At 37.7% G+C, this 15,256-nt stretch overlaps 3 protein-coding genes across 4 annotated transcripts; 2 read left to right on the top strand and 1 right to left on the bottom strand.

Annotated features, from left to right (window-relative positions):
• Positions 1–49: 49 nt before the first annotated feature.
• Positions 50–2,691, bottom strand: LOC114515951 (UMP-CMP kinase 2, mitochondrial-like). The gene is made up of 4 exons (XM_028535276.1): positions 1,878–2,691; positions 1,551–1,752; positions 1,153–1,389; positions 50–763 (listed from the first exon to the last, which is right to left on the bottom strand). The coding sequence occupies exons 1-4, from the start codon at positions 2,629–2,631 to the stop codon at positions 598–600; spliced, it is 1,359 nt and encodes a 452-aa protein (XP_028391077.1). The 5' UTR covers positions 2,632–2,691; the 3' UTR covers positions 50–597.
• A 1,303-nt stretch (positions 2,692–3,994) lies between these two features.
• LOC114517718 (72 kDa type IV collagenase-like) lies at positions 3,995–12,263 on the top strand. Of its 2 annotated transcripts, none has more exons than XM_028537524.1 (7): positions 3,995–4,340; positions 5,578–5,652; positions 6,009–6,248; positions 6,623–6,875; positions 7,471–7,692; positions 8,637–8,898; positions 9,978–11,153. In XM_028537524.1, the coding sequence occupies exons 1-7, from the start codon at positions 4,335–4,337 to the stop codon at positions 10,369–10,371; spliced, it is 1,452 nt and encodes a 483-aa protein (XP_028393325.1). In that variant the 5' UTR covers positions 3,995–4,334; the 3' UTR covers positions 10,372–11,153. The 2 variants fall into 2 exon arrangements, with proteins under 2 accessions (XP_028393325.1, XP_028393335.1); XM_028537534.1 differs by lacking the exon at positions 9,978–11,153 and adding an exon at positions 11,163–12,263 and having other exon boundaries at positions 3,996–4,340.
• Positions 12,264–13,489: 1,226 nt separating this feature from the next.
• LOC114517367 (orexin receptor type 2-like) lies at positions 13,490–15,130 on the top strand. Its single transcript, XM_028537065.1, has one exon. It carries the CDS (start codon positions 13,649–13,651, stop codon positions 14,612–14,614), a length of 966 nt encoding a protein of 321 aa, XP_028392866.1. The 5' UTR covers positions 13,490–13,648; the 3' UTR covers positions 14,615–15,130.
• The last annotated feature ends 126 nt before the right edge of the window (positions 15,131–15,256 follow it).

Raw genomic sequence — 15,256 nt, forward strand, 5'->3', positions numbered from 1 at the left:
ATATGTTTTCTAAATCGTGAAAATTTCAGAAAAATCAGTAAAGGCGTTCTTTGGTTAGTGGCAAAACCATAATCCGGTATATTCCACCTTCACTAATTATTTTATTACTGCAAAGTCGAGTATACCATATACACTGGTATATTCGATCTTAACTATTTTTTACTACCAACGTCGAGTATACCAAATGGCCACAGATATATAGCTCATCTGTGACTTTACATAAATTTATCACAAGGCATGTCACCATAGCTGACGCTGACTTTGTGTGACCACTGCCGTGCTGGTATGTCCAAGTTATGCCGGAAGGTGCACATACTGTTATTAGTACTAATGGCAATTCTCGTGAAATTAAATTTGATTTTCAAGAGTAATAACAAAAATGTTATTTGATTTTAATCTTTTTTTCAAGGTCATAATAAATTGCCAGTTGCGAGACCATTGTAGTGATCGACCCCTAGACTATTCGCACTTGGGATGATGGAAGGTTTTTTTTTCTTTTACTTAAATCTTTCTTTCAACGTCACAGGATTCCCAGGATTCATCATCGGCTTAAAACGTATGAGAGAGCGTTCAGTTGAATAGATGATGAAAGCTTGGTCAGTTTTGGATGCCCTGTTGTACTTCCGGGGGTGAAATATTGTAGCTGAGAATATTTCGTTTCATCATTTCCCTGACAACATCTTCACAGACTTCATCTTCACTCTTTGATGCATCTATAACAATACAGCTAGGATTGGCCATGTTTTTGTATGCTTTCATTAACCTACAAAAATACAATATGTTTTTCAGATTATTGCATCTTCGAATTCCGGCATCAGTATCCGTAGCGTAGCCAACCTGACGATTTGTCCCGCTATGCCATATTGTGGTGTGTTCACTGATTGTGAAAACAATAAATTTCATGCTGGCTACGCCAATTTTTAGTTTGCTTTAAAAAACTTTATTTAGCTGTGGATGGCACTTTTTGTTGTATTCAATCCAACGTTATGTTGAGGCAAGCCATTTCCACTAATTAAAACTCTGAGAGAGAATCTATATTGCGTACGAATTTATCCAGTTTCACCTTTCTCGTATCTATACATATATACCCATGCATTATTTCTAACAATATTCTATATTAAATTATTTCTTTTAATGATAAAATTTGCATGCCTTCTTTGCAATAACGGACAACTTCTCAGTTGGGATTCCTCCTCCGTTTCATTTCCTCCTCGTCCTGTCAGCCGCTTCTGACGCTCGTCTTCACTCAGTTCTAAGAAAAAGACGGCTGTGGGTTTTAGAAGATTGCTAGGCCACTGGTACACGGAATTTCCAGCAGGTGGAATTGCTTTTTCGTCACCACATTTTGCTTCTATTGCGATAGCATAAGCCGCTGTACTGTGCCAAAATCTAGTAAATGGACGGAGAATCAGTTTGCTAACGAAATGCATTGACGATTTGATTGTAAAAAAAAACACGAGTTTCCTCTGTCACTTTTTTCTCCACATCATTATCCCCGCATCTATCGTTATAATGTAGAACAATGAACACGATTGCTTTTATTTTCTTACCTATCAAGAACAACTGGACTTTTCTTCAAAGAATCTTTAATCTTCTCAGCCACCAGGTAATTCCCCAGAGAGAAGAAAGCTCTGCACAAAGGTTGACACTGTTTCGTCATGTTTTCTCTATACTGAGATATTGCCTCAGGGGGATTTTTAATTTCTGGAGCCTTAAGTCGTATGCTCAGGTTCCTTACCAAAGTAGTTTTACCTGTAAAAGATCACGACGAAAAACAATTAAGCATATATAGCATATTTCCACCTCTAAATAATAATATAGCAGCATTCGTAATGTAAAATACAATGATTTTTCTTATTTGGACCATTTCTACTTACCAACACCATCCAGCCCTTCAATAACAATGAATGGATGACGATAAGTGTTCGTCGAGTAATTTTCCGCAACGCGTAGCAATTCTTTCATTTCAGGTAACTTTGAACCAATTGAATTTAAATGGAGATTTGCTAACTTGAGAATTTCCCATGTCTCATTGAAGCTCTTGAATATCGAATTTTTAAAGTCGAATAAAGGATGGTGGCGGGAGTATTTCACAGGAAAAACCTCAAATACATCAGCTTCAAGGAGTTGAGAATCGTTGAGTTTCAATACGCGAAGCAAATGTTTCCGGTCGCCATCTGCGTCAACGGTTAAAACGAGCTTCATCATGGAGTATGGTATCTCAAGTGATTCGGCCTTCAACGTGGATAGTATTTCGGAGAACGTCGCTTCTTCAGAACCATTTTCATCATCACTGCTAAACGTTGCTACGAGACCAGGAAAGAAATTCTTTGCCTTTGATTCCTCGTTCTCATACAACAGAAAACTGCTTGAAATTATAATGTCCTCATTCCATCTTCCTTTAAGACATCTTTTCATTTTCTCATCCATGTCTCTGGATCTTATAATATCATCGTTTGGTGAAATCTCATAGCACAGATTATATGCAGGTCTTTTCCGTAATTCCACCGAGCCAGAAATGGTCTCGTCAATGGCAATGTAGTCAGATTTCTCGTTAATAGCAGCTTTTGTTGCATAGTACAAAGATCCTTCCTTTTTGTCGATTCCAAATATGCAATTTAGAGTAGACATCTCCCATGCATGAACAAAATTTCAACTAATGCTTCATATAGGCTATTACTCATATATAGATATATGGGAAAGCTTTAATATATAATCATGTAAACATAGATGTTTACGCGTCGATGAACGCGCATCAATAACAGCACAATAAATAATCCATATGGCGAAAAACGAAAAAACCATCATCATGAGGTTCTGCATATGTTATAATAACATAATTGTTTTCTATCACGGCTTTGATTTTAAACATCGTCATCGAGCTGTTTTGATAAATAAAAGGAGTTTTCAACAAGTTCTATGAACCTTATTGCACGCTTGAATATATTTCCTATTTTTAATATTAGACGGTTACCGCGTATGACAGGTGTTTAAACGGGTATCTCGAGACGCTCGAAAGCTTACTCCAATGAGCGTCAGGTTTTAATTCTTATACTATACCCATGTTCCAGAAGCCTTGGATGTAAAAAATTTAAATAAATAGCATTTGAAGCATTTATAGCGAGACTGCTTCCAGTGTTTGCCCAAAACATAAATGTCACCTCGGGCTGCTTTCCACTGTCGCGTTTTTTGTACGTACACACACACACGTGACACGTAAAACTTTATAATATTTTAAATGATACTTATGAAATCGATGATTGAATATAGATGCATAGGGTTGCAATCTGTTGATGATTTGACGTGTTTTCTCTGGCATTAAATGAATTATACAACAACTCAGAAGGTTTTATAAGCTTTTACGTGCAGTGTGCGTACGTGCAAAAAACGCGACACTGGAAAACGCGAAAGTTTATTTTATTGGATTTATTTTCAATAACGTATTTTTCAGCGTATTTCGCTTTTAAGCAACTATCCCCTCCAATGTGACACTCGGACTCTATCGCCCGCCAGTGCACAAATGCACACGAGTTCTATATTGGATAAACAAATCACTCGTTTGAGCGATCCAGAAATCGATACGCGTGCATTGTGAAATACTATTACCTAAAGTCAGAATGTTATTCTTTGCTTGTGCAACTGTTTGCGTAACCCTAGCAGTGCTGCATGCCAACTGTTTGAACAAAATATTCCCGTGTGAGCAGTGGTGGAATTTGAGTAGGCAAATAATATGTGACCACTTCACCGATCGCGATCACAAGTTTAGAGCGTAACAAATAACCAAACTTGTAATCATATAGTTAATCATCGATATGACTTGGGGTGAAATGTCTGAAATACTCCGAATTGGAAAACCAGTAAACTGGATTCAGTGGAAATGCTGTGCGTGATTGTCAAATCTGGATTCTCGCCAACTGGGTGCGTTCTCAACTCACGGTCGGCCATGTTGGTGTTTTATCATATGACATAAAAAAGAATATTGTGTAAACATCAGGAGACGTGAGAAAGCAGCATTCTCTGATGTCAATGGGTGTGGGAGTGGCCCGATGGCCTGCTTTTAATTAGTTGGGAGTTTAGATGCTGATATAGTATGCAGCGGAGTTAGATAAAGCTATAACTGTGAACGATCGATCAGTAGAGAGCTGAGGTGATGTTCTGAATATTCTTTGTTTATTCATACATCCACCCATGCTGTTTCTCTCGCGCATCAATCGTGACTGTTTCCTGCTGTGCACTCCGTGCGAACACAGGTGAGACCTCGTGTTTCATTACTTTTCACACAATTTCCTCCTGGGAAAGAAGGGTGACGGAGCGAAAAATAGAGCAGAAGCAATATGAAGGTACGTCTTATTTATTGCCGCGAATTAATTCCCACAGGCAAGTTTGTAACGCATTTTCAACAGTTGTAAAATGTAAATCCATTTATTCACAAGAAAGCCAGGCGCGCAATTCATATATGGGAGTCCATAGACCATATTCGGTATGTATACGGGTCACCGTTTTTACACGCAGGCAGAAAGGGTCTCGTAGCAATGAAGATGGAAAAAAAACTAGGAAACGCAGAGAGAAAACTTTAGCGACACTCATTTGGATTATCCACTTGACAGTTGACGCGCAACACTACAACTTGAAATGTTGGCCCTTTTGGCGCTTTGTATCAAAACAAGAATGGTTGCGATAGCGTAGAAAGACCGGCAAATAGGTTTCAAAAGATCAGTATGTAGTGAGGAAAGCGTTGTGCTAAAATATATTTGAAAACCGAGATGCACGAGCATGACAAACATCGTCCCTACCAATAGTCATTTGTGTTTGATGATGAGAAACAATTAAATATTCATTATTCTCGTTTACCGTTCTCCGCTCGGACGGGCAGAAAGTGTGTCAGTTCGGACGCACGGGCAGAATGATTTGTCTGTAACTGCTCTATACCGGGCAACACAATTGAAAAAGAATAAAAGATCCTCAGGAATCGCCATTGAAAAGTTAGACAGCACCGTTGGTGACTTGGCACGCCGCCGAATTGTCAACAATACTTGGCTTCCGCTGTCACTTTCAAACGCACTATTTTTTAACTGTTTTGTGTTCTATAATATACCGCAAAGAACTGACTGTTTTCGCGTCTTTTGCGCGAACACTTTTTCGGGTTTTTTAACGAGATTGCGGATCTTATGCTAATCCGTTACATGATGTTGCATTGCGTGATCAACTGTGTATTTTCGAAGTTATAACATCAATTTTCAATTTTTGAAATAAAATAAAACCCGCTTATTACTTGTAGACATTTATGTTAGGCTAATAATTGTAACTAATATTAGAGTAATTAGAAACGGTTCCTTGAAAATCAGATATAACTGAAGGACTACCGTTTTCAAATAATTGTATAATAATAATAATAATAATAATAAATTTAATCAAGCAAGAGAATCAAGGTCTAACTTTAATATAGCTGCAGTTATTTTTCCTCTGCGACTGCGCTGTTTTTTGCCCATCACCTCGTCATTCAACTATCAATTGAATAAAAACCATGTTACTGGGGAATTCCATTTCACTTCTGTGGCATTTTTTTATTGTGTGTAGGGCATTTTTATTCTCGCAGCGAGTTTTATTCTAATGGATTGCAATGATGCTCAAAGTCCTGCGAAAAAGCCCACAGTAAGTCAATAACAAATTCCGTTATTATAGATAAAAAGGGGTCAAGGGGAATACCATGGTGAAAGACACCTGACACCTGCAAAATTGACTCTTGCCTCTTGGTTGTCTTGTCTCAACATTCACGAAATTCACTTAAATACCATATATGTAAGACCAGTCATTCAGTACATTGTAACAAAAATTTGAGGGATGATAGAATCTTTTCTGATATACTCTTACAGATGACAAACAAAACTAAACTCGCTTGGCAAGTTGAACTGGCCATAGCAAAATTTTCTTGGATTAAAAAAAATATATATTAGGCTAAATATATATTAGGCTAAATGGCTTAATTACAGATGTTATGCACTTTATAGCACGACCAATATCTGGCAAGATACGGCTACATGGCGAGCTATGATGGAACACCCCCACCGAATAAAAAGAAAACTGCGATCGAGGAATTTCAGACCTATGCCAAACTGCCTGTGACCGGTGTGATGGACGAAGCGACAATCGCAAAGCTCACTGGTCCGCGGTGTGGAGATCGCGACACAAAAAATACTCCTCCTCGTTTGAAGCGTTATGTAACGCAGGGTAGCAAATGGAAAAAACTGGTAATGTTGCTGTAGTCTAATCAGAGCGTATTAAGCTGGAGGGAAGTTAGAAATTGCTATCTGGTAGTCCATTTTTTAGAACGGGTACAAGAAGAAAAACGACAAAAATGCTTCCTGTTCCCTGCATGCTAAACGGCTATACCCTTGGCCTGGAAGTATGATGTATGAGCAAGGACGTAATAACTATACGTAATTAAAACCGATTTTCTTCTTTTGATAGATGTGAACTATAGTGTGACTATAGTTACGAATGCTCTGATGTATAAGAGCTCCTATTTGAACACCCGTAACTAATTCACTCGCTCACATCTAACTAAAGAAGAAAATCGCACATAAAAAAGTGAAATAAACGGGCCTTGTCATTTCATTTGAAGGATTTGACTTGGAGTGTGCATGGCTCTCCTCAGCCGCGCGCGAAGATTTCGGCGTCAACAGTGAGAGTGACCATGGAAAAGTCATTCAGGATGTGGAAGGATGCCAGTAAATTGTCATTTCGACGTTTGGCTGACAACGATAATAGCGCCGACATAATCGTCAAATTTGGAGTTGGTAACCATGGTGATTTTTATCCATTCGATGGCAGAAGCGGCACTTTGGCACATGCATTTTATCCTGGCAGTAATACTGGTAAATATAAATATGACTTGTAAAATACATTTTCAAATACCGAGAATGCGAGTTCAAATTCCGTTAGTGTACTCATGCGCTCACCTCACAGCCATTTTTATTGGTAGCGTCATCGACAAGAAAGTTCATAAGGAAATTCTTCGAGCTAGGCAGTGCATCCCTATAGAAAAGATCTCAGTCAATGACATTTGTAACTTAATTTTTGCCAGCAGAGGAATGGCCTGAAATTACGACACAATTACAGTCAGAATTTCCATGAAGTCGCTGATATCACAATGAAGATATTTCCTAATTCCTAGCAAACGCATGTCGTCATAACTAACAATCACATTTTGCTTCCCCCTCGCTCTTTAATATTGGTTTTAAGAAGTATTGTTCGACCATAACACATTCGTTAAATGTTGCCTTTTGAATCAGAAAGATTGAAAAGTTTTTTAATTGCTATGAGAAACAGATATTTCTTTACAAATTAATGAACTTTCAAGCCAAAATTGCATTCATCACTCATTCACAACTCACAACTACTTTTGAAATGACTAAAGTTAGTCCTATACTCATATGACATGGGTTGTCCGCCCTATTATTTCCTATATAGGAATATCTGGTGATATACATTTTGATGACGACGAAATCTGGACTATCAACGGCGAACAAGGAACTACGGACTATACATGGACCGCCTTACATGAAATTGGACATGCTTTGGGATTACGTCATTCTCGTGAGGAAAGTGCTATAATGTGGCCATGGTTCACAGGATATAAACCAAATACAAGATTAACACGGGATGATATTAATGGCATCCAGGCTATTTATGGTAAGCCAATACAGTTTTCATGTATAATTGTAATGCAACAGTTTCGAAGACAAAGAATCGTGTTGCAAGTTGCGTCTATAATACTCCCAGTTTGTAACTTGCAATCTTATAGTTGCATTGCAAGCTTCATGGAAGTTGAGCGGATTTCCTGCAGTGCTTCGCACGCGAGACACTTCGCAGCATCAACACAACAAACTGCTTTCACATGCAATCATCGATTTGTTAACAAATGCATGCAAGCTATAGTATACAGCGTAACACATGGATTGATGGATTTCATACTTGATCGATGATTTGATGGATTCACTTAAAATGACGAGTATTGTGAAGCATATACTTACAATGATCATGGCTTATTTCGGTCATGCTGCTCGTTCAATATTTAATATTATACAAGCCACTTATACATGACACATCAATCGACAATAACTGCATGATTAGATGATGGTAGCAGAGATATGCAAGGCCGGAAACGATGCTCTTTCACCTCTTCCATGAGACGTTTACTCGATGCATTACAGGATCGCTGATGAATATCAAATGATCCTGTTTCAGTCGTTTATTTCTTAAAGCATCGCAATTATTAAAGATATTTCCACTGGAAAGCTTCAAGCGTGCACCTTTGAAATCAAGCTTTTTTTTTAATGAATGTCTCGTTTTTACTCAATATTACAAACCCAAATTTGTAAGTGATTTGTTCAGCATTATATACATACATTCAAATGTCAATAAAACCACCTTCATTTCAAAATTTTTAAAACTCTTTTGTCGGCTTCTGATTGAATATAGAAATTCACGTCACGTGGGCAATCGGCGTCGTATGTGAACCATAACAGTCAATACACTCCTTAACTGCCTACGTTACGTTATCATCATTGATTCGTTAACTTCCCTTAATTTGTGACTTGTGAGTAACGTATTTCTTTCATTTTGTTTCATTCCAGGTAGACCTACTACTGGAACCGTCACGACACGACCCCCGAAATCGGAAGTTTGCGATTTCCGGAAATTTGACGCCATTTTCTACGAAAGTCGTACACAAAACACCTATTTCCTCAAAGGAGAATACGTATGGACCGTCGATAAAAGCAAGAAAATCGCAAGTAAACAATTGATCAGTACGAAATGGCCGGGATTAGAGTCAAATTTGGACTCCGCTTATGAGAGAGTTTCAGATGGAGATACTATCTTCTTTAAAGGAAACAAGTAGGTGTTTAGACCATACTGGTAAACTTGTTAGTATCATGTATGTATTGCGATGACATATTGCGACGCATGTCCCTTCGTCGGAACTCATCACTTTCTCAACACATGCAAAGTATAAAGAAAGTAATATAAAGAAAAGTATATAAAGAAAGTTTGAGGAGTTTCTTTCCACAATTGTGAATATACATGTAGTGTTTTTCGTGAAAACCTTTTTTTAATATTTTCCTTGAAGACTTCTTAATTGCTATTGATTCTAACTATGTTTCAACAGAACGCGGCCATTCACAGTTGAACTAAAATAAACTGCCCATAGCTAGCTATATATAGTTTATTTGAATTGTATTTATATATCACGAGCAATGAATGGCGCACTCGTTGCCTTCGCATTCGGTTTTTTTGTCAGAGAGAATACTTTTCAACAGATAATATTTCATGTTTTCGACCAACTGTGATTTTTGTAAGAAAGCATTTTGATTTCCTGTCCTCTCTTTCCTGTCGATATGTTTTCAGAACATTTTTTCGCTGCGTTGCAATTTACCCTGAATTCTGAGCGCATTGAAAAAAACAAGCGACATATGCGCCCATAAACACACAACAACGTTGTCAGCGGATTTCGCTCCAAACAGTCAGTTTGCAGAGTTAATACCATACTCCATATTGCTTTTACGTTTCTTGCTTTCGTTAGAAGCTCATTTATTAATTATGTTCATACTTCATGCGCATATAACAAAATGTATTATGTTGCGCCAATGCTATTACTTTAGTATAAACTCACTATCATTTTGAGAGTTGGAATGCCTATTTTATACGTAAAATATCTCATGTCGCTTTTCTTTTCGCCACTATACTTATGTTTTCCGACACGATATTTCGTAATTGTATATCGTAATCCGTATATGTACGTCAGTAATCCTTAAAATGTAATTTTAGAGTTTGCCCTTCAGGCTTTTAAGAGCGCGTAGCTTCAACAATCTAGGATGGTATATTACTCATTCACATTCGTTTCTATATAACCTGTAAGTTCGGCCGCATTCAAAATCATGCCGTTCCAAAATGGCGGATTATTATTTTTCTGTCAGATTTTGGCGGTACCGTAATACGAGGAGAGTTGAGGGACCAAGCGTGTTATCGAGGTACATAAAAAATCACCGCAAAGTACAACTACGCAAAATTGATGCAGTTATGATATGGAAAGGCTCAAATAATCCTCTGGTGTATTTCTTCACTGGCAATTCCTTCTGGAGATATGGCGAGGCAAATAGAAAGATCCTCAAATCGAGCCCACGATACCCGAAGGGGGCCAGCAAATTTTGGCATAACATTCCTTTTCCCGTTGACGGTATCTTTACATGGAGAAAAGACGTCACATATTTCTTCAAGAACGGAAGATATCACAAATACCGTGCATATTCTCTGGGCAGATACAGGGGATATCCCGTGAAGAAACATTTTATCAGAAGCTGCCGAGGATAAGAGCATTTTATATATACTTAAAAATGTTATTAAGAATTACGACGTGCAATTTCATGGCAATAAATGCCAGCCAAATTATATATAGTCATAGTGTATGGGAAACGATATATGACAGTTTGTTTACACTGCAACGGCTTATAAAACCACGGCAGTATAATAGTTATTAGACTTGGTCACCTTTATCAACGTCAATAAATGAATTTGGTGTGTAAATTTAAGTTAGCGTAATTATGTCCTAAACTCTTGTTTTGCATGAAATCATGCAGGTAACATTCCGACGCAGTATAGTCCGTTTTGACTATAGTTTAGACATAGAGTATACTACTATAGCCATAGATATATCAATTTAAATTTCAAATAGCTAAGGCAAGCGCTTAAAACTGGGAGAGTTTTGAAGATTTACATTATACGTCACCCGTTAAGGGTGATTTGAATAAGGTTGTTAATCAGATTGCTTTCACTGCCCCGGAAAATTACATTTACGATTTTATGCTGCAAATGCACATAAAACGGGTTTCGAGTCGATTCGATATTTTCCAAACCTAAGAATACAGCAAAATTATAATTAACGTTATAACCTAACCTGCGAATAGGGCTGTTACTGATAGCGTGGCGTTAAGGGCGTCACAGTGAGGAAACGTGCTTAGTGTTTTTTCTTATCCTTCATTTAAAAAGATGATGCAACGAATAAACAACCACTATAGCTTTTCCCCTTTGCCTCGCAATGAGAATCCATTGAGGTAGACTGGAAGGCACGCGTGTCTGTAGAAATTTTGGTATTTTTTTCTTAGATTTTGGCGGTACCGGGAGAACATAAAACTTGACGGTCCAAGCGAACTATCCAGGTACATCACCAACCATCGTAGTTCGTCGCTACAATACGTCGGAGCTGTGATGGTTTGGAAATCTACGGGACAGACTTATATGTTCACAGATAACATATATTGGCGCTACAACGAGGACAAAATGGCGGTGGAAAGTTCAGGATATCCGCGTTATTCGACCAGTATTTGGCAAGGCGTTCCGTTTCCTGTAGACGATGTGATTACGTGGAGGTACGGCAAAACATTCTTCTTCGTCGATGGAAAGACATTTAGATATCTTTACAATAAAAATACAAAATACTTTGAGGGAAAACTACGAAGAGATCATTTTATTCGTGATTGTCGTGAGTGAGAGTTCGTGAGTGATTGCCGGATTGAGTGATTCGAGTTAAAACGCACAAATCGTTAGAGTATTCTTTTCTGATTCGCATGCGCATTGCACTGACTGGAATAAAAGTTGGTGGCAGATTATTTAATCGTTAAATATAAAAACAGGCACGCAAAGCATACATAAGTTCCGTTTACACTACTGTCAATTTATAAAATGGGTACCCGAACCAATTTAATCAGCGCTCGGCCTTTGCAATGGTAGGATAAACACTAATGAACTGGGCACGGGTGCCGTGCAGCCTCGTTCCCAGGCGCTTTAATAGCAAAATATATTAAGTTGCATTCAGTTATTGTATAGTGGTCAGTTAAATAAAGGCGAGCGCGCGGGGGTGCTTGGGACGTTATATATTTTACTATTAAAGCGCCTGGGTACGAGGTTGGGTGCCGTGCCAATAAATTGACTCTAGTGTTAAAAGGGGCATCGTTTAGTTATAAAAATCACATTTAATCATCACATTTGAAACATTACACTCTAGCAATTATCTATACCTGTGTATTATATAAATAAAATCAAGTCTCACTATCTCCGCACTCAACTGTTGTCATTGTAGTAATATTTTAAAATCAATAGAGTTTCCCATTAAGGATGTCACTCAACAGCTATAACCGACAGTAAGTTAATTACAAATTATGGCCAGTAGATAGGAGGCATGTATGTCTTTAAATCTATCATTTGGACTATGCACTTTTTTATGTGTACTTTGAGATTGAAATTCTCAGTTTTCTGACTCATTTTCAGTTCTTAAACGTAACTTGGTAACCAGGCATCGTACCCGACACTAATATATGAAATTGACTTCAATATTTGAATATTTGAACTTGAATATTATTTAGTCAATATTTACCACTTTTTTAACTCGATATCTAGCAAAAATTTAAGCAAAACAAAATTGCCTAGTTAAAAACTTAGTGCGCTTGTTTAATTTTTGAATATAGCTGTTTTTCTGTTTGCTTTTTTTTGTCACGGTTACTTGGTTTGAGCTACATAGCCTATACGTGGCTTACGCTCTATATTATAGACGTCGCTGGAAGTCATCCAAAAAAATGCTGTAAAAATTGCGAAATATATAGCAGACAAAATGTCGAGTAGAGCCGCCGCTGTCTAAATATGAACACTTCGGAAACAACGACATGTACACCGGTGTCGAGAGCAACCCACGCATTTCTGCAGGTGTCGCATGTCAGGTTGACTCAGCTCGTTTAATGCTCTAATGTGTTATGTTTTCTTTCATTTCGGAAAAGATTATAACTATATAATTTCTTATGCAGTTATGCCTTTAAATGCCTCCAAGGGCAATTTATATAGGTATATATAAAGGATCTAAAATGTAACAATATTTTATTAAAAAAACCCGGAAAAGCAGAAAGCCTTCAGTCACATCCCGGCTTCTGTTCATGAAACTAATGCATTTATATATATGTTGTTTGAACGTGACCTTTTCACTGTTAGCAATGGTTCGGGTTAACTAATTGAAAGGTAAATTGTTAAATTAATTCATAACACATTTTCCAAAAAAATTGTTTATAAATTCTTGTCTCTATTGCCCACGCGCGTTCAATGGAAATATATACTTTCAGCGTTTGTAAAAACCAATACGCCGAGCCTTATTCGTTCTAAAATGACTATCTGAATAATCTTTGTTACCAACTGATCACATATAACAAGGCCATTTTGGCAAAATTTCCTCATATTCTCATGCAGCTGAGGTAATCATATAATTGTATGACATTGACGACTTTGACACATTGAAGCATGTAAGTGCCTGTTTTCATGCAGTTTTCCCAAATTTGCATGCAATAACTACTAATGTTTAATATGTTTACAATCTTGTGAAGGCCGTATGCATATGCAAATGAAAAATGTCAAATGTCACCTTTGTTTTAATGTATTGTGAAGCGGTTGATTAGAATTATAGAACACTTTCATCGCTTTCGGGCTCTCGCAAATTTGGAGTTTTTGTGTATACTTGTTGAAAGACCGGCTCGAGGCTGGATGGAAAAAGTTTGGTTAGGCAAACGATCTTACAACAACTAAGGGTAGTTAAAAGTAAATTACGCAAAGAATGGAGAATAATTTGACAATTCGTTCCCCCGAATGGCTTCCACACTGCGTTGCAATCAGTGAAAAAACCGTTGCAGTAAACACTTTTTGCGTGGTTCTCAATATCGTCGTTTCTCTCTTGGGAACCTTCGCAAACGGTCTCGTGATCACGGCATATTATCGTAACCCTCGTCTACGAACAATTCACAACAAGATGTTTCTACTTCTTGCCTTAACTGACATTGGCGTGACGGCTTTTATTCAACCAGCAACCGTGACAGCTGCGCTGAGGAATCAATTCGGAAAATGTGATTATGTACTGTGGAAGATCGTCGAGCAAGCAACCAGGTTGTTCGTTTATCTTTCTTTGATCACAATTTCTATTCTAAGTTTGCAGAGTTTTATCACCCTGGCCTATCCGTATCGATATCAAAATATCCTTACTGAGTGTCGTCTGAACATCGTTGTGATCGTCTCGTGGCTTTCCGTAACAATAGCAATTATAATCAACGGTGTCTTGACGGAAGGTTTTGAAGCTGATATTTATCTCGCACTTTGCATCACATGCACCACATTTGTCACCGTGGTTTTCTTCTGGTGTTGGACATACAAACTCATCGCTCGGCATCAAAGCTCTATTCAAAACATGCAAGTACCTCCGTCGCCGGAAATCGTTTCGAGAAACAAGATATTGAGGTCGACAGTCACCGCTCTAGCTGTTACTTTGAGTCTTTTGGGTTGCTATTTATTTCATATCTGCTTTAATATTTCATTTTTCATTGTTGATACAGTCATGATAAATGACGAAACTTATTTCATAATGTTGTCACTTTCAACCACTTTAATTTATATCAACTCTCTTCTCAACCCTTGTCTTGTATTCTGGCGTAGCGCCAAATTTCGAGAAACAGCAAAAGATATTCTCAATCGAAGAAGATCGACACTGCAACAAGAGATTTCATTAGACTTCCCAGGGACGAGGCATTAATATTTGAACTCCATGTAAAGAGGCTAGCAGAATAACTTCACAAAGAACAGTACCCTTTTTCACACTGGTAAACTTGTTCTATGCGTGTACTTGTTCTATGCGACAACTAAAAGTTATCGACAACTAAATAACGTAGTCTTTCGCGAAAGTTGTCGGCAACTAAACTCTAATTATTAGTTGTCAACAACTATAAGCACTTCCTGTTCGAAAAGGGAAACTGTGTAGTTGTCGACGGCCTCATTTTTTGGCGTCTTTATAGTGTGTAAAAACTTCTTCTTTAAGTCTGATAAAACTTCTTTTATCGGACTTATTTAGTTGTCGACCACAAATAGTTGTCGACAATAAATCCCTAGTCTGTGGAGGCCCTAAGTTGTTTCCTCAGCTAGCTCTGTCCCTTGAAATTTTCATTTGGCAGATCATATTAAAGCATGATTGCTATCATACTTTTGAGGTAAAACTCGCTTTAATAGAACTTCGAACAAATTTATGAAACCCATATTCTTAGTACAAGTGTGCAGCAGACTTTTTTGGATATCTCGTTGTTAAAGCTATGCATGCGCTCGCTTGCATGCAGCCAAGCAATTTTAATATAGACAACCCTAAATTTAACTTTCAGGTTTCATTGCTAGAACAGTAGAATGA

This window comes from Dendronephthya gigantea, unplaced genomic scaffold (genome assembly GCF_004324835.1).
Source record: "Dendronephthya gigantea isolate DGI-Jeju-01 unplaced genomic scaffold, DenGig_1.0 000000F, whole genome shotgun sequence".
Taxonomy (NCBI): domain Eukaryota; kingdom Metazoa; phylum Cnidaria; class Anthozoa; order Malacalcyonacea; family Nephtheidae; genus Dendronephthya; species Dendronephthya gigantea.